This window comes from Myxine glutinosa, chromosome 14 (assembly GCF_964187855.1).
Source record: "Myxine glutinosa chromosome 14, kmMyxGlut1.1, whole genome shotgun sequence".
NCBI lineage: Eukaryota > Metazoa > Chordata > Myxini > Myxiniformes > Myxinidae > Myxine > Myxine glutinosa.
Window position 1 is genome coordinate 81,116,877 of NC_136274.1, and position 25,774 is coordinate 81,142,650.

Genomic DNA, 25,774 nt, shown 5'->3' on the forward strand with positions numbered 1-25,774 from the left:
GGTGGTGGGCGGTCGAGTGGGGGGCACCGTGGACGGGGGACGGCCTCGCCGCGGCGGAAGGGCCACCCGTGGTGGGTGGTCGACGTCCACGTGCGCCGGCTTGAGGCGGTCCACAGCAATCCGGTCCGACCTGCCGCCGATGTCGATGACGAACGACTTGTCGTCCCGTCGCAGCACCCGGAAGGGCCCGTCGTACGGCGGCTGGAGTGGCCACCGATGTGCGTCGTGACGCACAAAAACATACTCCGCTGTGCAGAGTGCTGGGGGGACGTAGGACTGGGGGTCACCGTGGTGGGATGTTGGCACGGGGGCAAACCGTCGGGCGGCCTCCTGGAGGTCCGAGCGCTGGTGAGCTGCGGACCAGGGACTGGTAGCGTCGGGCACAAATTCGCCCGGGACGCGTAGCACCTGGCCATAGACAAGCTCGGCGGTGGATGCCTGGAGGTCCTCCTTGGGGGCCGTGCGAAGGCCCAAAAGGACCCACGGCAGCCGGTCGGCCCACCCGACGTCTTGAAGGCCGGCCATGAGCGCGGCCTTCATGGAGCGGTGGAATCGCTCGCACAACCCGTTTGCTTGGGGGTGGTAGGCCGTAGTACGGTGGAGCTTGATCCCCAGGTTGCGGGCGACCGCGCCCCACAGCTCGGAGGTGAACTGTGGACCGCGGTCTGACGAGATGTCCGCCGGTGCGCCGACCCAGGTGGCGATGAAAGCCTGCGCCACGTCGGCGGTGGTGGTGGAGACGAGGGGAACGGCCTCCGGCCACCTGGTGGTCCTGTCCACCATGGTGAGCAGGTGTGTGAACCCCCGTGACGGGGGGAGGGGGCCCACCAGATCCACGTTGACGTGGTCGAAACGTCGTTCGGGCACGGTGAAAGGTGCCAGCGGGGCCTGGGTGTGTCGGTGGACCTTGGCCCGTTGGCAGGCCGTGCAGGCGCTGGTCCAATCGCGGACGTCCCGACGAAGGCCGTGCCAGACGAAACGCGCCGACACCAGCTTCTGGGAAGCTTTCCGGCCCGGGTGGGAAAGGCCGTGGAGGGAGGCGAAGATGCGGCGTTGCCAGGCGACGGGCACGATGGGGCGAGGCTGGCCTTGGGAGACGTCGCAGAGCAGGACAGTGTCCGCGCAGGGGATGTCGGCCAGGCGGAGGCCCGTGTCCGCCGCCCGGAGGGCTTGCACCGTGGTGTCGGTGGTTTGGTCCCCCGCCATAAGCGCAAAATCCACGCCCAGGTGGACCGCGTTCGCGCTGGCCCGGGAAAGACAGTCGGCCACGGCGTTGTTTTTGCCGGCGACGTGCCGGATGTCCGTGGTAAACTCCGACACGGCGGAGAGGTGGCGCTGTTGGCGGGCCGACCATGGCTCCGTGACCTTGGCCATGGCGTAAACCAACGGCTTGTGGTCGACGAACGCCGTGAAAGGTCGGCCCTCCAGGAGGTGGCGGAAATGGCGGACGGCCAGGTGTAGACCGAGGAGCTCCCGGTCAAACGTGCTGTATTTGAGCTCGTTCGGCCGGAGCTGCCGGCTGAAAAAAGCGAGTGGCTGCCAAACCCCATTCACCCATTGCTCATGTACGGCGCCCACCGCGTAGTCGGAGGCATCCGTGGTGAGGGCGATGGGAGCGTTGAGCACCGGGTGAGCGAGCAGTGTTGCGTCGGCGAGGGCCCGCTTTGAGCCTTGGAAGGCCGCATCCATTGCTGCGGACCAGGCGATGTCGTGCTTGGCCGGCATGCCCCGGAGGGCTTCGTAGAGGGGCCGCATGAGCTGAGCAGCGCGGGGCACGAAGCGGTGATAAAAATTCACCATTCCCAGGAATTCCTGCAGGGCCTTTATGGTGCGGGGACGCGGGAACGTGGTGATGGCCTCGACCTTGGTTGGCAGCGGCACGGCCCCGTTCTTGGTGATGTGATGGCCCAAAAAATCAACGGCCGTCGTGCCGAAGTGGCATTTGGCCGGGTTGACGATGAGGCCGTGCTCGCTGAGGTGCTCGAACAGCGTCCGGAGGTGGAGGAGGTGCTCGGCCCGGGACGTGCTGGCGACGAGGATGTCGTCCAGGTAAACGAAAAGGAACGGCAGGTCACGCAGCACGCCGTCCATCAAGCGCTGGAACGCCTGAGCCGCGTTCTTGAGACCAAACGGCATCCGCAAGAATTCGAATAAGCCGAACGGCGTGATGACTGCCGTTTTAGGGACGTCGGCCGCCCTGACAGGTACCTGGTGATATCCCCGTATGAGGTCAATTTTCGAAAAAATGACCCGTCCCGCCAGACGGGCGGAGAAGTCTTGGATATGCGGGATCGGGTACCTGTCGGGGGTGGTAGCGTCATTGAGACGGCGGTAGTCGCCACACGGGCGCCATCCACCCCCCGGCTTTGGCACGATGTGCAGTGGCGAGGCCCACGCGCTATCGGAGCGCCGCACGATGCCGAGGTGCTCCAACGCGTCGAATTTGGCCTTCGCTACGGCGAGCTTGGCTGGGTCGAGGCGGCGGGCCCTGGCGTAGACCGGCGGGCCCGTGGTTGGTATGTGGTGCTCGATCCCATGCCGTACTGCGACGGCCGAAAACGTCGGCCGCGTGAGGGCCGGGAACTCCGTGAGCAGGCGAGCAAACTCGTTCGCCGCCGGGACGGCGCATGCCAGCTCGGTCGGCGCGGAGCTGCTCAATGTGCATACCAGGGAGCTGAAGGTTTCAGCGTTGATTAAACGACGCCGTTGGACGTCCACCAGCAGTCCGTGTGCGCAGAGGAAGTCGGCGCCTAGCAGAGCCACGGGCACGTTGGCGGTTACAAACGTCCAAGCAAAGCGTTGGCCGCCGAAGCAGAGGGTGACGTTGCGCGGGCCGAAGGTGCGGATAGTCGATCCGTTGGCCGCAACTAAGGAGGGGCCGCAAACCGCGGATTGCCTGTCCTGGTCAGAGGCGGGTATGACGCTCAGTTGGGCGCCGGTGTCGCACAGGAAGCGCCGTCCGGACGCTTTATCCGTGATGAACAGTAAGTTGCCCGTGTGGCCGGCGCTCATGGCTGGTAATGAACGCCGGCCCGGCCGTTTCCCGGCCTGCCGAAGGTGCACGGGGGTCGGCATGTCCGGGCCTTCTGTCCGAACCTGGCATGATAGTAACACCACGCTTGGTCAGGTGGAGGCCTCGGTCGTCGTGCCGGAGGTGGTCGGCTCGGTAGAGCGGCCGCCAATGGCGTCGGCAGTTCGGCCGTCGACCGTGCCGGGTGCTCGGGCGCCCTGGGTGTTGCGTCGGACGGCGGTGGGTCCCATGTCGCCGCTACGATGCGCTGTCCTGCGGCGGAGATCTTGTCGGCTTCTCTGGCAAGGGCCCGGGGATCTGTGATCGTCGTGCTTGCCAGGGCGAGGCGTACCGGGTTAGGCAGCTGACGGAAGAACAGCTCCCGGAACAGGAATGCCGGAGAGTGCTCGCCGAGCAGTGAAAGCATGTAGTCCATGCGCTCGGAAGGGCGCGTGTCGCCGAGCTCAGGCAGATCGAGCAGGCGCCGTGCGCGTTCCGCCGATGGGAGGGCGAAAGTATCGAGGAGCAGCTTCTTAATCGCGCCGTATTTGTCAGCGGCTGGCGGGCTTTCGAGGAGGCTCAGGGCGCGGGCCGCGGTAACCGACCCGAGCGCAGCTACCACATGGTGGAAGCGGGTGTCGTCGGCCGTGATGCCTCGCAGGGCGAACAGGGACTCCGCCTGTGCGAACCAAACCGCCGCGTGAGCCTCCCAGAAGGTAGGCAGTTTAAGGGCGACTGCCGTGTCCATGTCGATAGGTCACCAATGAAGGAGCCGGGGCTCCCACGTCGATCGGAAGAATGGACGCGACAAAAAGCTAGAATTCATCTGAGTTGCTTTAATGAAATCAAACACTCAGGCACTCTGAAAAACCGTTTATCAGTCAGCAATATATATCTATTCCGCCAGGGGGTTTGCCCAGGCCCGGCGCCAGGGGGCGTGGCCCAGCGTCCTGGCTGCGGCCTGGCAAGTTGAGGGCGAGCCTGGGCGTCCTGGACGAGCCCGGCATGGTGATCGCTCCGCGTCCTTGATAGGTGCAAGGCGATTGTGAAAACTCAGCGGCAGCCGCTACAATAGCCTATTTTACTCCTGGAGATCCCAGGATTATCCACCCAAAATATCTTTGCGATCGGTTCAGCAGTTTTTAGGGTACCTTCGAACAGACACACGGACATTTGGTGAATTATAGTAAGATATTAGCTGAAGGGTCCGTCTATGAATTAAACAAAATGGTTTGGTCATGTGTTGAGGAAGGATGAAAGTGACTGGTTGAGAAGAGAGATGGAAATGAATGTAGAAGGAAGTAGAGGAAGGGGAAGACCGAGAAAGACTTGGCCAAAGATGGTGGAAGAAGAAATGCGGGCAAGGGGGTTAACAAGGAGAGATGCAGAAAATAGGGCAAAATGGAGAAGATTGTCATGGGGACCGCAAGGCTAACCCCCGCTCTAGCAGGGGAAATGGCCTTAAAATGCCTGTTGTTGTTGTTGTTGTTGTCCGTCTATGAATTGTTGAAGGGCCTGTTTCTCTCAAACAGATCATATAACCATGTTCTGTAATAGTTGCATTCATTAATTATTTTAAAATTGAATTATTTTGTGTGCACATACGTATTTACAATTGAATTATAGATTCCATTTCCCATCAACTTCTGGGCTAGCACAAACACCACCAGGGGGTGATATTTCGGGTACAACCATACACACCCACATAAATACATCCATACACACCCACATACATACATCCATACATAAATACATCCATACACACCCACATACATACATACATACATACATACATAAATACATCCATACACACCCACATACATAAATACATCCATACACACCCACATACATACATACATACATCCATACATCCATACACACCCACATACATACATACATACATACATACATACATACATAAATACATCCATACACACCCACATACATATATCCATACATAAATACATCCATACACACCTACATACATACATCCATACATAAATACATCCAAACACACCCACATACATACATCCATACATAAATACATCCATACACACCCACATACATACATCCATACATAAATACATCCATACACACCCACATACATACATCCATACATAAATACATCCATACACACCCACATACATACATCCATACACAAATACATCCATACACACCCACATACATACATACATACATAAATACATCCATACACACCCACATACATACATACATACATACATAAATACATCCATACACACCCACATACATACATCCATACATAAATACATCCATACACACCCACATACATACATCCATACACAACCTAAATACATCCATACACACATACATACATACATACATACATACATACATACATACATCCATCCATCCATACACACCCACATACACACATCCATACATACATACATACATCCATACATAAATACATCCATACACACCCACATACATACATCCATACACAACCTAAATACATCCATACACACATACATACATACATACATACATACATACATCCATCCATCCATACACACCCACATACACACATCCATACATACATACATACATCCATACATAAATACATCCATACACACCCACATACATACATCCATACATAAATACATCCATACACACCTACATACATACATACATACATACATACATACATACATAAATACATCCATACACACCCACATACATACATCCATACATAAATACATCCAAACACACCCACATACATACATCCAAACATAAATACATCCATACACACCCACATACATACATCCATACACAACCTAAATACATCCATACACACATACATACATACATACATACATACATACATCCATACACACCCACATACATACATCCATCCATACATAAATACATCCATACACTCCCACATTCATACATCCATACATAAATACATCCATACACACCCACATACATACATACATACATACATAAATACATCCATACACACCCACATACATACATCCATACATAAATACATCCATACACACCCACATACATACATCCATACACAACCTAAATACATCCATACACACATACATACATACATACATACATACATACATACATCCATCCATCCATACACACCCACATACACACATCCATACATACATACATACATCCATACATAAATACATCCATACACACCCACATACATACATCCATACATAAATACATCCATACACACCTACATACATACATACATACATACATACATACATACATACATACATACATACATACATAAATACATCCATACACACCCACATACATACATCCATACATAAATACATCCAAACACACCCACATACATACATCCAAACATAAATACATCCATACACACCCACATACATACATCCATACACAACCTAAATACATCCATACACACATACATACATACATACATACATACATACATACATACATCCATACACACCCACATACATACATCCATCCATACATAAATACATCCATACACTCCCACATTCATACATCCATACATAAATACATCCATACACACATACATACATACATACATACATACACACATACATACATACATACATACACACATACATACATACATACATACATACATACATACTGTTGCGGATATGAGGATGGCATTTTTTTTATTGTGTGTATTGGATTGTGGTAAACTGCTGTGTACCATTGGTTGGATATGGCCCCTCTTGCCTCCAGAGTTGTATAAAGGTAAAAAGGGCGTCTCGGTAATTAGTCCATAAGCATACACGTCAGCCAATCATAGAATGCCCCTGTTCGATAGCTTATATCTTATTATGTGTCTTAGGGTAAGGCTGTGTCTCCCATTAACTTAAATACTCCATTGTACCAAGTGAAATAAGAATAGGTCCCCTTTCATTTCATTTCGATGGCCAACTGCATTTTGGGCGGTTTTTCTTCAACCACCATTGGCCACGAGGCAGGGTTGGGGAAGAAAGGCGGGTCCCCACCTCGTCAGAGAGGGGAGGAGTGAGCCAGCCCCACTCGACCAACCATGAACAAGGGGTTTGGCTTGAGAGGGCGGAGGAAGAGCGTTTGGGGGAGGTTCGCAAAGGTTGAGGGGCGGGGCCTATATAACCCGCCGGCGGGGCGTTCCCGAAGGAGTTGAGACAAGGAGGGAGGAGACAAGAGCTGGGTCGTCAGAGAGTTGCGCTTTTACTGAGTCCAAAGAAAGAGCTGGGTCGTCAGAGAGTTGCGCTTTTACTGAGTCCAAAGAAAGAGCTGGGTCGTCAGAGAGTTGCGCTTTTACTGAGTCCAAAGAAAGAGCTGGGTCGCCAGAGCAGATGCGCTTTTACTGAGACAAGCAGCTCCGACCCGTGACTCCGCGCACACGACAGGCTCGGTGGCATCAGCGGCCGTCGAGGTCCAGCCCGACGTCCCGTGCGGGATCAAGCTCCAGCCAGCTCCGTGCCGTCCTCCCCCTCCAGCCACACACCTCCTTCCAGCAATCCACTCTGCAAATCCCCGCGTGAGTCAGTGTCTTTGTTTGTTCTGTCCTGGGTAGGTAATTAAGCTTGTATAAGGAATTCACTGTGTCACCTGCGTCTCATGTCCCTGTAAATAATCGTGACTGCTCCTTTTTGCTTGTGTGTGTAAATAATAAATCCCGTTACTCTTCTGTACGTCTTCTTCCTCTTTGCATTCGGTCGCTTTAGAGTTTTCCCGATTGAGTAGCTGTGGCGCGATACGGCCAACGTTTGGGTTGAATCAGGTTTTAGTCGGGGAATAACTGTTCGGCCGCGGTTACACCACCGCTCGGTCAAAATAACATCTAATCCGCGGTCCGTAACATACATACATACATACATACATACATACATACATACATACATACATACATACATACATATGTATGTACACACATACATATGTACACGCATACATATGTACACACATACATATGTACACATACATATGTACACATACATATGTACACATACACATACATACATCCATACACACATACACACATACACACACACACACACATACATACACACATACACACACACATACATACATCCATACACACATCCATACACACATACATACATCCATACACACATACATAAATACATCCATACACACCCACATACATACATCCATACATAAATACATCCATACACACCCACATACATACATACATACATACACACATACACACATACATACATACACACATACATACATACATACATACATACACACACATACATACATACATACACACATACATACATACATACATACACACACACTCACATATGCAATACCTGCATTATAATAACAATGAAAGAGGTACTGCAAGTGACCATGATAATGACCCAACCACGTACCCTTTTTAAAAAGGTTCGGCGGGACGTTTCAACGACACATTAATGCAGGCGGGATGGCCGACTTAATGCACTCTTTTTTGACGAAGTCTCCGGAAGACGTTGACGAAGTCTCTGGAAGCATTTAATGTTTTCAGGTTGTCCGTCCGGCTGTCCGTCCGTCCATTATAGGTTTTCACTGACGCGGTAACTTGAGAACGGCTGAAGGGATTTTAGTCAAACTTCGTGCAGGTATGTATAATGAGATAAAGACGAACTGATTAGATTTTGGGGTCACGAGGTCAAAGGCCGAAGGTCAGAGGCCGTGTTAGGTACAAATCCTGTTATCGCAATAACTTGTGAACCAGTGATGGGATTCTGACCAAAGTTGGTACACTTATGGAGAATGATGCAAAGATGATTAGATTTTGGGGTCAAGAGGTCAAAGGTCAAATCTGTAACATGTCTATAACTTGAGAATGGCTGAAGTGATCTAATTCAAACTTGGTGCATGTATGTATGATGATGTAAAGATTAACTGATTAGAATTTTGAGTCAAGAGGTCAAAGGTCAAAGTCTGTAATCGGTCAAAAACTTGAGAACGGCTGAAGTAATCTAATTCAAACTTGGTACATGTATGTATAATGAGGTAAATATTAACCGATTCGATTTTGGGGTCCCGTGGTCAAAGGTCAGAGGTAATGTCAAGAAAAAATGTGATAACTTGTGAACAGCTGAAGGGATTCAAATGAAAACTTGGTACAAGTATGTACAATGATGTAAACATGACCTGATGGAATGTTGGGGTCAAGACGTCAAAGGTCAGAGGTCATGTCAGGTAAAAATGCAATAACTTGAGAACAACTGAATGGATTTAAAGCAACTAGGTACAAGTATTACAATGATTTAATAATGTGGGGCGGAGGCACATCGGTCGACGTCGTGACTTCGAAGAGTGCTGTTCTAGTTGAATAATAGTTTGCTATCCAATGAGGTTTGGCGAGACATTTCGCCTGCACATGAATACAGAAGGGGATGGCCGACTTGATGCACCCTTTTTGAATGATAGTTTGCTATCCAATGCTGCGCCTCCTGCTGCATTGATCGGTAAAGGTAGTGAACCTAAATTGGCCTTTCCCAAGCTTTCCCGAGCTGGGTCTAGTTGTTTATGAGGTTTAAACTTTATAATCAGAAACAAAAGGGTATTTCAAATGGAGTTTTCTAAAAAAAAACAAGTGTTTTAAAGGTTTTAAAGCAATACAAAATAGGATTTATGAAAGTTTTGCTTTCACTGGTCAAGGGAGAGGGATTGCAACTTGGATAAGAAAAAAGTAATGTTGATACTGTTGGACCATTCAAAATGTTGAATAAAATCACAAATGCAATGAAAATTGCAAACGACAACTGCCCGGGAGGCATAACCAGTCATTATAAAAGTTTGGCTTTCAAATAAGCAGCATTCTTCCTTTACATCGACACAAATCCTGCAGTAAAAATATACACATTTTAATGATAAATGAATAAATGTTAGCGTGGTACGGCTTGACAGATGGGAAAACTCCATGTGTATGTATGTGTGTGTGTGTGTTTGCGTTTGTGTGTGTGTGCATGTGTGTGTGTAAATGTGTGTTCACGTGTGTTTGCGAGTGTGTGTGTGTGTGTGTATTTGTGTGTGTGTGTGCAGCACATAGAGACGGTATTGGGAGGGAGAACCACCTTTTAGACCACCTTTTAGAGGCCATTTTTCCCCGCAAGCGGGGGTTGGCCTTTTTCGGGAACTGTGGTTGTTGTTGTTTTTCGGTCCCCTTTTTGAAGCAATGTTTTACGGCCGGATGCCCTTCCTGACGCCAACCCTTTTTGCCGCCTTTAACGACAAGCAGGGAATTACCAGTGAACTGGTACTCAATTTGCCGACCTCGGAAGGATGACAGGCTGAGTCAACCCCCCTGGCGTTAATTCAGCGATTGACCGGGATTCGAACCCAGGATCCTAGGATCCTAAGCCGGCACCCTAGCCGCTAGCCCAACACCAGGGAGGGAGAGGTGTACAATAATTGATTTATTAATTGCGGGATTAAATAAATAATAATCGTAAAAAAATTATTAATCAATTGGCTAAACTAAAGCATACCTCAACCACTAGTGTTTCATCTGAAGCTGTAATTTTTTGAAAATTAATTAAATAAGTCATTAATCAAAATAAATGAAATAATTCATTGATTAACTGATTAGTCAATAAATAAAAATATCATTTAGAGCCACATCACTTGGTCAATGTCGTGTCCGAATATCAGCTTCCTCGCTCAAAAGGGGCCTGAGATATTGCCCAGAAGAGAACGACAGTAAAGTGACTAATAACGAAAATAAATAAATAATAATGTTAAATAATTAAATTATTAACCAATCGGCTAATAGAATACCTAAACCGCCACCGTTTCATCCGAATGGCCCTGAATAGGTTTCTCTCATCTCCTCTTCCTGTTCAGGCTGGAGTTCCCCAAGGCAGTGTTCTGGGCCCTATGCTTTTTCTGGTCTTCATCAATGATCTCTCTGACTCTCTTGAAAATCCTCTCGATCTCTTTGCTGATGACTCTACTCTCTGTCGCTCCATTCCTCATCCCTCAGACCGGCAGACTGCAGCCTCCTCACTCTCTGCAGACCTGGACAAAATCACAGACTGGTCAAACAAGTGGAACATGTCTTTCAATCCTGACAAATCTCACACTTTTACGATGTCTCTCCGAAAAGATCGACTGGAAAACCCTCCCATCTACTTTCTGAATAATCCTCTCCAAGAAGTTCTGTCACTCAAGCTTTTGGGTCTCACTATCTGCCATGATCTTTCCTGGGAAAACCACATTTCAAATCTGGCCTCCAAAGCCAGTCGCCGACTGGGCATCCTCCGTCGTGCGAAGTCCTTCCTTGGCACACCTGAGCTCCTCACCACATACAAGGCTTTCATCCACAGCTCAATGGAGTACTGCTCTCCCCTCTGGGCTGGTGCTTCTGCCTCACACCTAGCTCGTCTTCACGCTGTTGAAACCAAAGCGTTCAGAATCATTGGAATCACCCGCGATGAAGCTAACTCCGAGGGCCTTTCACTTACTCACCAAAGGCAGGTGGGTGGTCTTTCCGTCTTCTACCGACTCCTCTCCGGCTTTGCTCCCCCAGCTCTCTCTGGGCTCTGTCCCGCAAATATTCCTACAGGTCGCACAAGATCTGCCTGCAACCCTCTGATGGTTAAACTGCCAAAATCAAGACTCTCTGCTCACCTTCACTCCTTCATTCCTCTTTTCTCCCGCCTCTGGAACAAACTCCCTCACTCTCTTCAATCCCACTCCTCCCTCCAGGTCTTTAAAACGGCTGTTCACCACCATCTCTTATCTTCCCCCATCCAAAACCTTGATCTTTTCTACCCCCGCTAATTTCACCCCAAATCCACTTTTTTGAGGTGCCGACTTCTTTCCTGGAAGTCCTTGGTGTCCTTGCGTTTTATGCCTATCCTGCCTCCCCCCAGGCCCTCTCCCTCCCACACATCTCCCGATGTCCCTGCTCTCAAATGTTGTGTTTATGTGCTTCCTCCCCTTCTCTCCCCATCTTGTCGACCGCTCCCCTTTTTATATACTTTGTTTGCTTGTTTGTTTGATTTGTTTGTTTGATAAATGTTAGCTCTTTCACGAGCCTCGACTCTGTATACAAAAAAAGAAAAAAAGAAAAGAATCTAACTTAAAAAAATTAATTAAGTCATTGATCAAATAATTAAATAATTAATCGATTAATTGATAAATCAATAAATCAAAAATATCATTTAAAGCCACATCACTTGGTCAATGTCATATCCAAATATTAGCTTCCTAGGTCAAAAGGTGCTTGAGATATTGCCCAGAAGGGAAAGAAAATAAATAAGTGACTAATAACGAAAATAAATAAATGATTATGGTGTAGCGGTTACCGGTAGCATGACACAATTACCCTGCACCGGCCGATGACGCAACCGGCGAGCGGTCACGTGTCCGGACTCGCCCGGGCGTGTTGAGACTTGCCTTTACCGGGCGAACGCTTGCCTTGCATACCACGCCCCGTTGAGAGGCGTGGCTTATCTATTTGTATACCACGCCCCGCCTGAGAGGCATGGCTTTTGTGTGTTGAGTTTCTGATATATATTGCCGCCCGTTCGATGGGCTGATTCAGTGCTTTGGAGTTCGTTTGAGTGACCTGGGAATAAATAGCTCAGAGAAACTTAATTCCTGGCGTCGTCCATTTTGTCCGATTTTATCGTGCGAGCACAGCTCCCACAGTGGTAAAGTAATTAAATTAATAATCAATCGGCTAGTAGAATAGCTAAACCGCCACCGTTTCATCCAAAGCTGTAGCTTTAAAAAATATATTGATGAAGCAATTTATTGAATAATTAAATAATTAATCGATTAATAAATAAATCAAAAATACCCTTTACAGCGAAATGACGTGGTCATTGTCATGTCCGAATGTCAGCTTCCAAACTCAAAAGGTGCCTGAGATATTGCCCAGATGAGAAAAAATATATATAAATGATTAATACCGAAAAAAAATAAATAATGATGGTAAAATAATTTAATTATTAATCAATCGGCTAATCGAGAAAACTCTGTCTGAGGCCTTGAACCACCCTTAGAGGCCATTTCCCCCCGCAGAGCAGGGGTTGGCCTTTTTCGGGCACCGTGGTCCCCTTTTTGAAGCAATGTTTTACAGCCGGGTGCCCTTCCTGCCACCAACCCTGTTAGTCGCCTCTTACGACACACAGGGAATTACCAGGTTGGTAAAAGTTACTAATATCTAAAATTACTACTATGAAGTTACTAATATCCTACTATGAAGAAAACCACCTTCGCGCAAACCCAACAAAGACTCAAGTTTGTGCATTCCACCTCAGAAACCGTGAAGCCAAACGCTGGCTTAAAGTAACCTGATGTGGAGCAACACTGAGGCATTGCGAGCACCCTATCTATTTCAGAGCCACTCTTGACCGATGCCTTACCTTCAAGAACGACATCGAGAAGACAAAGGCAAAAGTGAGCGCACGAAACAACATCTGAATAAGCTCACTAACACAAGATGGGGAGCAAGCTCGAAAACATTGAAAACCAGTGCACCTGCTCTTTGCTATACGACTGCTGAATACGCCTGCCCTGTATGGGAAAGATCACCTCATGCTAAGAAGATGGATGCCATTCTGAATGCAAGCTGCCGATCCTATCACAGGTTGTTTAAAACCAACAAACACCAACAGCCTATATATCTTGGCGGGTATAGCTCCTCCTGATATAAGAACAGTAGCCAGCAAGAAAGAGCGACTCGGTCAAACATCAGATGAAAGGCACTCTCTGCATGGTCATACACCTACACTCAGCTGCCTAAAGTCAAGGAAGAGCTTAATTAACAGTGTTGTTTCATTACAATCAACCCCATCTGAAGCCCGCATCGCTTTGTGGAAAGACCGGCTTGCCAGTCTCGAACAACTCCCAGCGATGGAAATTCTACCTGATGAAAGCCTCCCCCCCATTGTGAATGTGGAACAGCCACAGACCATGCAACATCTCCTGCAATGTCCATCGCTCGAGAAACCCTGCACTGTTGCAGATGTCACCGAATTCAATAACAAGGCGCAGAAATGTGTCCAGTTTTAGATGGGCCATGTACAGACTGTCTGTGGACGCAATAAGAAGAAGAAGGCGAATATAATACCGAAAATACCATCGTTTGATCCGAATCTGTAACCTTCAAAAAATTAATTAAGTCATCAATGAAATAATCAAATAATTAATCGGTTAATTGATTAATCAATAAATCAAAAATAGCCTTTACAGCCAAATCACTTGGTCACTGTCATGTCCAAATATAAGCTTCCTAGCTCAAAAGGTGCCTGAGATAATGCCCAGAAGAGATAGGAAATAAATAAATACTTAATTAATCTATATACAGTATATATAAAACACAGTTTGTGTGTGTGTGTGTGTGTAATGTTACCGATAGACTCCTAAACGGAGAGGCTTACGTGCTTGATATTTGGCATAGACATGGCCATTGAGCCTGGGACGAACATGGCCGAACTCAAAATATTTGAGGATCCATATTTTTTATTCATATTTACCTCAGTGCATTTCAGCGCACGGAATCAACGGAATCAGAGCAGGTGGGCGCTGATTCGCTCAGAGCGATCACGTGATGACGCTATGACGCTATGAACGCTATGACGCTATGAAAAAAAAAATCGCTATGATGCTATGAAACGCTATGAACGCTATGACGCTATGACGCTATGAAACGCTATGACGCTATGAACGCTATGAACGATATGAATCTATGACGCTATGAAAAAAAAAATCGCTATGACGCTATGAAAAAAAAAATCGCTATGACGCTATGAAACGCTATGACGCTATGAAAAAAAAAATCGCTCGCTTTACCAAGGGGCTCGCTCTCCCCCCGTTCCCCTCCCCTCCCCCGCCCGGCAATGCCGGGTACTTCTGCTAGTCGAAAATAATTAAGTAATTAATCAATTAATTGATTAATCAAAAAACAAAAATATTGTTTTTGCCAAACTACTTGCTCACTATTGTGCCAAAATTTCAGCTTCCGAGCTCAAAGGATGGCTGAAATGTCGCCCGGACAAACAAACAAGAAAACAAATAAGCGGAGTGAAAACTGAGTACTCCCTTTGAGTGCGCGTCATCGCCGGGCTGCTTCTGTGCCCCCTTCGGTGCCCGGCGATGACTTCATGCAGCGCCTGGAGATGGAATAGGAAAGGAGTGGTGTACAATAGACTGTCACTCTTCACAAGTGTGAAAAGAGACTCCAGGTCTGCAACACGAGGATACATGGAAATCACGATTTGTAGAACCTTCATCATTACCGAGTCTGGGAACGCAAAGCGAGTCGATGATGAAATCACCTGAATTAATGACTCCCTTTGACATTCATTCCATGAAAGCTTTGCAAACAGCAAAAAGCTACAGAAAAAGACTCAAGGTCGATGAAGAACTCCAGCACATGAGATGGAGGATTAAAAACTTGGGAAGTGCAGGGAATATGGATAAGAGGAGGCTTAGATGTTTAACCCATTCAACTACTGCAGAATGTGTATTATATGCTGTGCCAAGGCACATATTAAAAGAGAAATTGTGGGTATAAGTATTTACTTACGCATCTGAAGGAAATGCACAAGGAACTAGAACGGCACTCGGTAGAGACCGAGAGAGCATACCTCTATCAGGATGAATTGTTCACATTTTGTATCCCAGTGATAGGCCGGATCTGGATTGGGACCTGAACCAAAATCTACTCACCTTGTTCTTCTCACCTACCCAACCCATTCACCAAGTTTTGTCATAACTCATCCACGACTTTTTGAAATATCATGCGATACAGTACTGTATATCGTTTTTGGTACCGTCTCTCAATGATGAAGAATCACTTGAAAAATTAGAAAAACAATTCTCGCATCCGCATCCAGATGCAGATATACACCAATATCGAATCATTTCGTCCTTGTCACACACCCAACTTGTCCACCAAATTTCGTCCCAATCCGTCCACAACTTTTTGAGAAATCCTGTTAACAAACAAACAGACAGATATACAGACCGGGGTGAAAACACAACATCCATACACCTTCGGTGGTAGAAGCAAAAGCACAGTTACTGAACCAAGACATGCACTATGTAGTAAAAGTAGGACTCCACTGTTGTTGCAACAAACACAAAGAGAGCAGACCATTCAAACTCAGCCTTGGATAGATAGGCTGACACCACCTGAGAATGTTTTCGTTTTTTTTTTTTTTTTCTTTCTTTCTTTCTTTCTTTCTTTCTTTCTCTCTTTCTCTCTTTCTCTCTCTCTCTCTCTCTCTCTCTCTCTCTCTCTCTCTCTCTCTCTCTCTCTCTCTCTCTTTACCTTTCCATTTCTCTTTCTCCCACTCCCCCTCCCTCCATCTTCATCTCCCCCTCTTTCTTCCCCCTCTCTCCTCTCTCCGTCTCGTTGGTTCCAAAGTCGGTGGAGTCATACTTGATGCAAAGTTTATTATTCGATACTTTATTTTCTTTCTTGAGTATCACAATTATCACTGAATGCTACGTACGAGGTATTAAGGAAAAATCTGACTTGGGAATGAGAATGCAGCAATTGGGAATGATAGGGAGCCAAATAACAATGAAGGGGTTAATAATGATAACTGAATAAGGCAAATCCAACATAAAAGTCAGCGACGGCACGGTTTTTCGAAGCTGTCCACGCTCTCACGCTTTCGAAGTTAAGTAATTGTTCACAATTGTATTTTTGTCGAAACTGTATTTATCTTTCGGTGTGTGTACCTATAGTGTGTCCCGAGGAAGATTCTTGGTGTTAATCTTTCATACCCGTAAAAAAATCGTGGGTTATTTCGTGCCGCATTGTTTCTTAGTACTTTCGTTTCCTAGTACTTTAGTTTCCTAGTACTTTGTTTCCTACCTTGAGGCTTTTTTTCTCTCAGCGGTCGATGTGGTCCATTTACTTTCATTCTCAGTTTTTCCCAGTCTTTTCAGTCCATACTTCCTTGTTTAAAATCTTAACAGAAAAAAAACAAAACATTTCCTTCTTTGTTCTTATTCGTTGTTCTTATTCGTTTATTCGTTTATTCGTTCGTTCTTCGACCACGTGTTTCACCCCATTTCCCCAGATAGTTTTCACTGTTCAATTTTAAAATGTTGAAACTTTCCCCTGAAGTACTGTATTCTGTCGTATATTATAACACCTTTTATTCTTCTTCTTCTTTAAAAGGGTGCTTTCGACTTGCTCACCAAATCTATTCATTCCAAAAAAAAAATTCCATCTCTCACAGTTCCTCTTTCCTACATTCCCGAAACTCTCCTGCACTCCATCCCCACCCTCCAGTGTGCTTAAACGTATCTTTGACTCGAAGGTCACAAGAAAATCATTTTGCAATAAATGTTCGTTTCCCATTAATTGTACACTTTCTAAAATCCAATCTCACCCCTCCCCTTCAAATCTTCCCCATCACCCCTCCCCTCCAAATCTTCCCCATCATCCATCCCTTTCAAATCTCCCACCTTGCCTCTCCCCTCCAGATCTTCCCCATCACACATCCCTTTCAAATCTCCCCCCTTGCCCCTTCCCTCCTAAACTCCCCCCGCACCCCTCCCCTCTGAGACTCCTCCTCACCCCTCCCCTCCTAAGCTCCCCCCTCACCCCTCCCCTCCAAATCTCCCCCATCTCCCATCCCTTTCAAATCCCCCCCCCCCCTTGCCCCTTCCCTCCTAAGCTCCCCCCTCGCCCTTCCCCTTCAAATCTCCCCACCCTCATTTTTTCTCCATTTCCCTCCTCTCACATCTCCTCCTCAAAGTGTCCTCCCCGCTTCTTCCCCCTTCCAACTCTCACCACCATCTCCCTCAACCTTCTGCCTCGCTCTGCCCCCCCCCCCCCTCAAATAACATCTCACTGTGCCTCACCCAATCACCATCAAACCTTTTGTCCACCCCATCCTTCCCTTTCTCTGAGCTATTCCGAAATCTCTGACACACTTTCAACAGCTCTCCCTACCTCTTCTTCCTCTTCCACATCTTACCCTACCCCTCCCCACCCCTATTCTGTATCAGATGCTCCCCCTTCCTCATGACTAACTTCCCTGCAAATGTCTGCTGCTCTTCTTCTGCTCCAATCGGCTCATCTGATCATGTGCTTGTTAAAGTGGACATCTCTCTGACCATTCTCAGAGAGCCTCCTCAGCGTCGACGAGTCTGGCATTTCACTCAGGCCAACTGGCACGGTCTTCAAGCAGCCATCAATCATCTGGACTGGTCTCCCATCTCTACCACCTCTGACATCAACTCATCCTGGGAATTCTTCCAAAGTAAATTGCTCTCTCTCATGCACAGATTTATCCCATCTCGTCTTCAGTTGTCATACCCTTCCTCCCGTCCATGGTACACGGAATCTTGTGGTGAGGCTGTTGCCCAGAAACAACTTGCCTTCGTCTCCTGGAAAGCAAATCCAACGGAAGGAAATCTCATTTCCTTTCACAAAGCCCGAAACAAGTGTGTGTCCACCCTCAGGAGAGCCAGGAAACAATATCTCTCCGTTCTCAAGACCGAACTCTCTTATCTGTCTCCCTCTTCCAAATCCTGGTGGTGTCTGGTCAAATCATTTTCTGGTGTTTGTTCCCCCTCCATCCCTTCGCTTACGTCAAACGGCTACACAGCTGAATCCGCACGTGAAAAACCTGAATGCCTCAACTCTGTGTTTGCCTCTAAATCTTGTGTCCAAACCCATCCCTCTTTGTACCCACCGTACACAGTTGTACCCAGCTGTTCCTGGACTCTGTGTCCTTTCCTCATGACAAGGTGGAAAAGTTTCTGTCAACCCTCGACTCTGATTCTGCAACTGGACCTGACGGCATCAGCCCATGGGTCCTAAAATCCTGCTCCGCCGGTCTTTCGCTCCCTCTCTCTTTCTCTTCACCCTCTCTTTTGCTCAAGGTCATCTGCCATCACCTTGGAAATCAGCCAACATCAGCGCTTTTCACAAAAAAGGTGCAAAAAACAGATCCTTGCAACTACAGACCAATCAGCCTTCTCCCAATTATCAGCAAAGTCATGGAATCCATCATTGCTTCGGAAATCAAATCTTTCCTCTTCTGAAATGGCTTGATCTCTGATCATCAATTTGGTTTCAGACCAGGTCACTCTACTCTGGACATGCTGCTTCTGCTGTCTCAACAATGGATGGAGGTCCTCAATGCCAAACAGGAAATTAGAACTGACTCCCTTGACATATCTCGTGCCTTCGATACAGTCTGGCACCCCGCTCTGCTCACCAAACTCTCCTCCTATGGTATCCATGGACATCTCCATGCTTGGCTTGCAGACTTCCTCTCTGGTCGTAGGCAACGTATGGCCCTGAATGGATTTCTCTCATCTCCCCTTCCTATTCTGGCTCGAGTTCCCCAAGGCAGTGTTCTGGGCCCTGTGCTTTTTCTGGTCTTCATCAATGATCTCTCTGACTCTCTTGAAAATCCTCTCTATCTCTTTGCTGATGACTCCACTCTCTGCCGCTCCATTCCTCATCCCTCAGATCGGCAGTCTGCAGCCTCCTCACTCTCTGCAGACCTGGACAAAATCACAGACTGGTGAAACAAGTGGAACATGTCTTTCAATCCTGACAAATCTCACATTCTTACTATGTCTCTCCAAAAAGACCGACTGGACAACCCTCCCATCCACTTTCTGAATAGTCCTCTCCAAGAAGTTCGGTCACTCAAGCTTTTGGGTCTCGCTATCTGCCATGATCTTTCCTGGGAAAACCACATTTCAAATCTGGCCTCCAAAGCCAGTCGCCGACTGGGCATCCTCCGTCGTGCGAAGTCCTTCCTTGTCACACCTGAGCTCCTCACCACAAACAAGGCTTTCATCCACAGCTCAATGGAATACTGTTCTCCCCTCTGTGCCGGTGCTCCTGCCTCACACCTGGGTCGGCTTCACGCTGTTGAAACCAAAGCTTTCAGAATCATTGGAATCTCCCGCGATGAAGCTCCAAGGGCCTTTCACTTACTCACCGCAGGCAGGTTGGTGGGCTTTCTGTCTTCTACTGACTCATCTCCGGCTTGCTCCCCGAGCTCTCTGTGTGCTCTGTCCCCCAAATATTCCTACTGGTCGCACAAGATCTGCCTGCAACCCTCTTATGGTTAAACTGCCAAAATCAAGACTCTCTGCTCACCTTCACTCCTTCATTCCTCTTTTCTCCCACCTCTGGAACAAACTCCCTCACTCTCTTCAATCCCACTCCTCCCTCCAGGTCTTTAAAACAGCTGTTCACCACCATCTCTTATCTTCCCCCATCCAAAACCTTGATCTTTTCTACCCCCGCTAATTTCACCACAGATTCACTTTTTTGAAATACCAACTTACTTCCTGGAAGTCCTTGCAGTTTCCTTGTGTTTTATACTTCTCCCACCTCCCCCCCAAGCCCTCCCCCTCCCACAGATCTCCCGATGTCCCTGCTCTCAAATGTTGTGTTTGTGTGCTTCGCCTTCTCTCCCCATCTTGTCTACCTCTACCCTTATTATATGTTTTGTGTGTCTGTTTGATTTTTTTGTGTGATAAATGTTAGCTCTTTCACGAGCGTCGGTCCTGTATCCCAAAAAAAAAAAGAAAAAAAAAAAAGTGAATTTTAAAATACAAAATCTACAAGGACTCCAATTCATTTACTTTTCACTCTTATTAAAACAAATTATATGAGATAAAATTTTATAAATGAATAATAAATAATGAAGACGACGTTAAGGTTTATTATTTTTTGTACATTTAAAGTCTCAAAGTCTATTTGTCTTAAGAAGTCCACATCATAAAACAGCTGACAGGAAGTGTGAATAAATAAGTACGCTACATCCGTGATGATTTGTGAGTAGGGCCTAAACGGCCTAAACCGCTCTGAATCACTAAGCCATATATTTACCAAATGTACTTTAGCTGCACTCAGCTAGAAAGGTCTTGAACAACCATCAAACCTTCTTTTGATAAGTTCGTCTGGGTTGGCAAAGAAGGCTACCAATGATTACTAGTCTGACTTTTTAGTGAAGAAAGATACTTCCAATTTCATTCAATTAATGCGGTGTCAAAATAGGCCACAGTGGACTCAATGCAAGGGTTCGCTGACCTCTTAAGGTGCACTCGGTCGACCTTACAAAAATCAATCAATGTGAATAACAAAAACGAGGGGAAACCTTTTGATCGATCATTATGCACCTTCGTAATGATTTGCTTCAAAGACAGTAGTTGTCGGTTCGAATCTCCATGGCATTTATTAAATATTAAGCCTGGTGTTGGCTTAGCGGTTGGGGTGCCGGCTTGGGATCCTAGGATCCTGGGTTTGAATCCCGGTCGATCGCTGAATTAACACCAGGAGGGTTGACTCAGCCTGTCATCCTTCCGAGGTCGGCAAAGTGAGTACCAGTTCATTGGTAATTCCCTGTGTGTCGCAAGAGGCAACCAACAGGGTTGGCGGCAGGAAGGGCATCCGGCCTAAAAAACATTGCTTCAAAAAGGGACCACGGTGCCCAAAAAAAGGTCCAACCTCTGCTCTGTGGGGAAAAATGGCCTCCAAAGGTGGTTCTCATATATTAAATATTTATGCAAAACAACTTGGTCAAACATCAATATGGCTGTGATGAGGAAGTTGTTGCTTTATTGCGAGTTGGTTAAAATTTGCTTCACCAAAAGTGATGACAAATGTGCCAATTTCATATTGGGATTAGCCTGGCATCTTGACTATAAGACAACATCACCCGCTGACTTTCACAGACAAAGCCACAGCCGGTGGTAAATCGGAACGAGTGAGATCTAAGGAAAGAACCGCAAGTCCGGACGAAGTGCTGCCACTCACCGAATGGTCATAGTGCGGCGGCGGAGGTCCGCCCAGCGCCGATTCATGTCATCGAGCCGGCGTTGAAGCTGAAAAGCCTCATCGGAGCCTTGCAAGGCTGTGACCGCACGCCGCCCATCTTCGTCGAGGCTCCGAAGCACATCTTGGTGCCCGTCAATTTCGGCCTGCAACTCCTGCTGTGCCAGAAGATAAGACTGTATGTTATGGGTATGGAAACCGATCGGACAACTACCGTTCCTGGTGACCGGCCAATGCATTCCTCACAAAATAAGCAGCAGGGTCACTGCAAAAACTACTGAACATGGTGCAGTTTCTGCCCTGCAAAGTGTAAACCACCCATCACACCACATACAGAAACCACACGATGCTCTGCAGTACAGCTACTTGCCCTCTAGTATGCCAACCACTGTGCTGTCCAAGGTATCAAAAACTTCAGGAGGCAAGAAACTTCAGTCCACCACGACACAGTAAATTTGAAATTTCAATACTCATACAAAATTCAATACTCATCTAGATTTTATAAAATGTCAGAGGAATAAACACAAAGTTCTGAATGTGGGCTACAGATACTCGCTGCTGTAATCTCTTGAACAACGAGAATGGCTCTCGGTGGAGCACATACCTCCGCCAGACTAAGTTTAGGCCGGATCTGGATCCGGACATAAACCAAAATCGAATCGACTTGTTCTCGTCACCCAACCAACTAATCCACCAGGTTTTGTCATAACTCGTCCATAACTTTTTCAAATATCATGTTATGATATTTGGTGTTGGGCTAGCGGCTAGGGTGCCAGCTTAGGATCCTAGGATCCTGGGTTCGAATCCGGTCGATCGCTGAATTAACGCCAGGGGGGTTGACTCAGCCCGTCATCCTTCCGAGGTCGGCTAATTGAGTACCAGTTTACTGGTAATTCCCTGTTTGTCGTTAAAGGCAGCAAAAAGGGTTGGCGTCAGGAAGGGCATCCGGCCGTAAAACATTGCTTCAAAAAGGGGACCGAAAAACAACAACAACCACGGTTCCCGAAAAAGGCCAACCCCTGCTTTGCGGGGAAAAATGGCCTCTAAAGGTGGTTATATACACGACCGACTGGTCAAAAGTTTAAGTATACTTTAATATGTTAAGCACACCAGTAAACCTTTGACTGTTCGTGTATATATATATATATATATATATAGTTTTTGGCCACATCTCTTAATGGTGAAGAATTACTTTTAAAAAACTATCCAGATCCAGATCGTCACCAAATCACCTAACCTGTCCACCAAGTTTCCTCTGTATCCATAAATAACGTTTTGATATATCCTGCTATATATCGTTTTTGACCCTATCTCTCAATGGTGAAGAATCACTTATGAGATTCTAAAATCCGGATGAGGATCTTCACCAAAATAGAATCATTTCGTTCTTGTCACACACCCAACCTGTCCACCAAATGTCGTCCGAATCCGTCCACAACTTTTTGAGATATCCTGCTCACAGACAAACAGACAAAAAACAAACAAACAAGCAGATAGACAGAGGTGAAAACAAAACCTTCGCCCGCCCACCTTCGGTTGCTGAGGCAATTACGGATTAAAAGACTTGAGCGACAACACTCGAGATGTTCAAAGCAACCCATGCACCTTGAAACAGAGGCCTGTTCACTTACGCCAGCAAACCAGCTACACATTTGTCCAGGAGCTCTTATGACAATTCAATAAAAACAGTTTTACACTCCCACTCTTTTATCCAGCTTGATAATAAATGATTGTCACGTCATTGCAATTCCCTCCAATGATTCATTTCCCTAGTTACACATGGCTGCGTTTATCAGTAGAACATCTTCCGAGCAACATGTGCGAACAGGGTGAAACTTGCCTTGAATGGTGGTCGGATGTCACGATCAACAAAGTACATTTTGTTTTGAAAATCTCCTGCATCGTCAAACTCGCAAAGCAGGAACGGCCCCAGAAAACAGGTCGTCGACCCAAAGACATTTTCAAATGCAAACCGTTCAGAGTAATACAGGGCAGGTTGTTCAGAGTATTGCGAACTAAATGTGGTACTTGCTTTGAATTACTACTATTTCCACATCATAAAAATATGATTGGGAAGAGAGCAATTTAAAATGTCAAAATAAGCAGGAAATATCTTTAGCACCGAGCAAACTACGCAATGCAATCTCCTCCACCTCCCGCTGGTTTATGTCCAGAACATTCAAAAAACCTGAGCAATTTCCCAAGAAGCAATCACAAAGGTCTTACCGGGAGTCGTGACTATTCTTTCATCACGACTCACACACGCAAATGAATCCTCTTCATCCAGAAGGTTCACGGCATGTGTGGCCTAGCAGAACCGGAACACGCTCGGTGCGTCGTCCCTTATGTCATCCCGCTGAGAACTTCCGAACCGTGGAAAAGCAGGTGCAACAAGACCAGGATCCGTCACTCATGCTTCCGTGGCATGTGGCAAAAGCACAACCCATCAGAAACCTAAGTTGTAAGGCCCGAGAAGAGTGGGGGAGTTTCCATTCGCTCTGCACTGTTAAATATTACAGTTTTCCCCATCTGTCTAATGCTCCCAAAATCTTTTTCCCACTGTGAATCTAAATGGCAGGAGTGAACATGGACAAGGTGACAATACTAATAAGGAGTGTGCCGTGCATCTACCGGCCGACCAAATTGCATTCCGACAAGCTCCGCTCTGGATTGATGTACCCATCACGAGGCCGTACCGTGGCAGCGTAAGCGATAAATCATTGGTGCCTGCCAACATCACTCGAGAAAAACGCAAATCTGGGAAATAATTTTACTTTCATAAAGGACCAACCGCCCCAGGCACGACCATAAGAGAAAAGTGAGCGGTAATAAAGAGGTTTCAAAATACGCAGCAGCGAGTGGTTCTGCAGCTGTGCCCCAAAAAAAAAAATGGAACAGTTTGCATTAGTGAAAAAAAAAATCTGGAAAGCGAAAAGGTTAAAAGTCATGGCCGCATGGCAGGAAGTGGGGAAAATACATTTTCATCTTAGCTGTGTGGTCACTGATCATGCACTGTACCTGCAAGGCCACAGGCCTTTGGCACCGGAGCAACGCTGGTCAATCGGCTCGTGTCTGTGCATATAATGCCCTGCTGCTCTGGACAGTCAACCATGGCCTACTTTTTTTTAAAACTAGAGTGGCAGCATGCAATGCAAGCAAGTATACCTTTTCAAAACGACCCAGGAGCCTTCGAAGGTCAAAAGTCAAGGCAACCAAAGATGCCATGGTTGAAACTGAGCCTTTACAGCGGCTCATTTTGAAACTCTCGTCACGCCCGGGGAATACATCTGGAGGAGAGGGAGCAATAACAAGCTGGACCTGGAAAGCAGTCAATGCAAGAAAGGTCCGCCCGATGAACTCTGCTCAAAATCTCACAGTTTGGTCGAGGACGGAACACGGACTGCCCTTGCAAAATGAGAGACCCAAGAAAGCAGGGTGAAGAGATTCTGAAGGAAATCCCCTTGTGATGAACAAAGCTTTAGGTTTGTGTGCACAGGTAACAAAGGCAGAGAGGAGACATACACAAGGCCAAAGGCAAGTTTTCCAGGCTCTGCTACAATAAAGGTTCAGCCATTAGAAAAAAAAATTGGTGCTTTAACATACACCGTAGCAGTTAATTTAAGGAAGAAAAGTTGTTCATCCATGTGCCACTTTCCTCCGTTAAATTAAAATGTGCAATGTGGCAAAGCAGTTAGGAATTCTTTTTCTGCTTTAGCAAATGTTTCCCACTGAGTCTCATCTCGGCATCTGGCTCCTGTTTCGCAGCAGAATCTCTTCATAATTCATACAAGGTCTTGTGGTTTTTAGAACCTGGTAAAAGCGAGGACCTGCCACGTACGACATCTCTTCTTTTCTGCGCCTCACATCTTCGAAAATTAAGGAAAGTCACATCTTCAGCACAAGCACCTCCGAACCTCTTCCAAATGCTCCCACAAGGCTTTCCTTGAAGA

The 25,774-nt window shown here is 46.8% G+C and overlaps 1 protein-coding gene across 10 annotated transcripts in view; it reads right to left on the reverse strand.

The window, feature by feature from the left end:
- The window catches only part of LOC137439963 (dystrophin), a 1,283,433-nt gene that overhangs the window by 84,925 nt on the left and 1,172,734 nt on the right, over nt 1–25,774 (reverse strand). For 8 of the 10 annotated variants that reach the window (XM_078768445.1, XM_078768443.1, XM_078768444.1 and 5 more), the window contains one exon: nt 21,807–21,982. In XM_078768445.1, the coding sequence (XP_078624571.1) occupies nt 21,807–21,982 (176 nt within the window). The remainder of the gene's footprint in view (nt 1–21,806; nt 21,983–25,774) is intronic. The other 2 variants (XM_078768442.1, XM_078768438.1) reach the window with 1 other exon arrangement.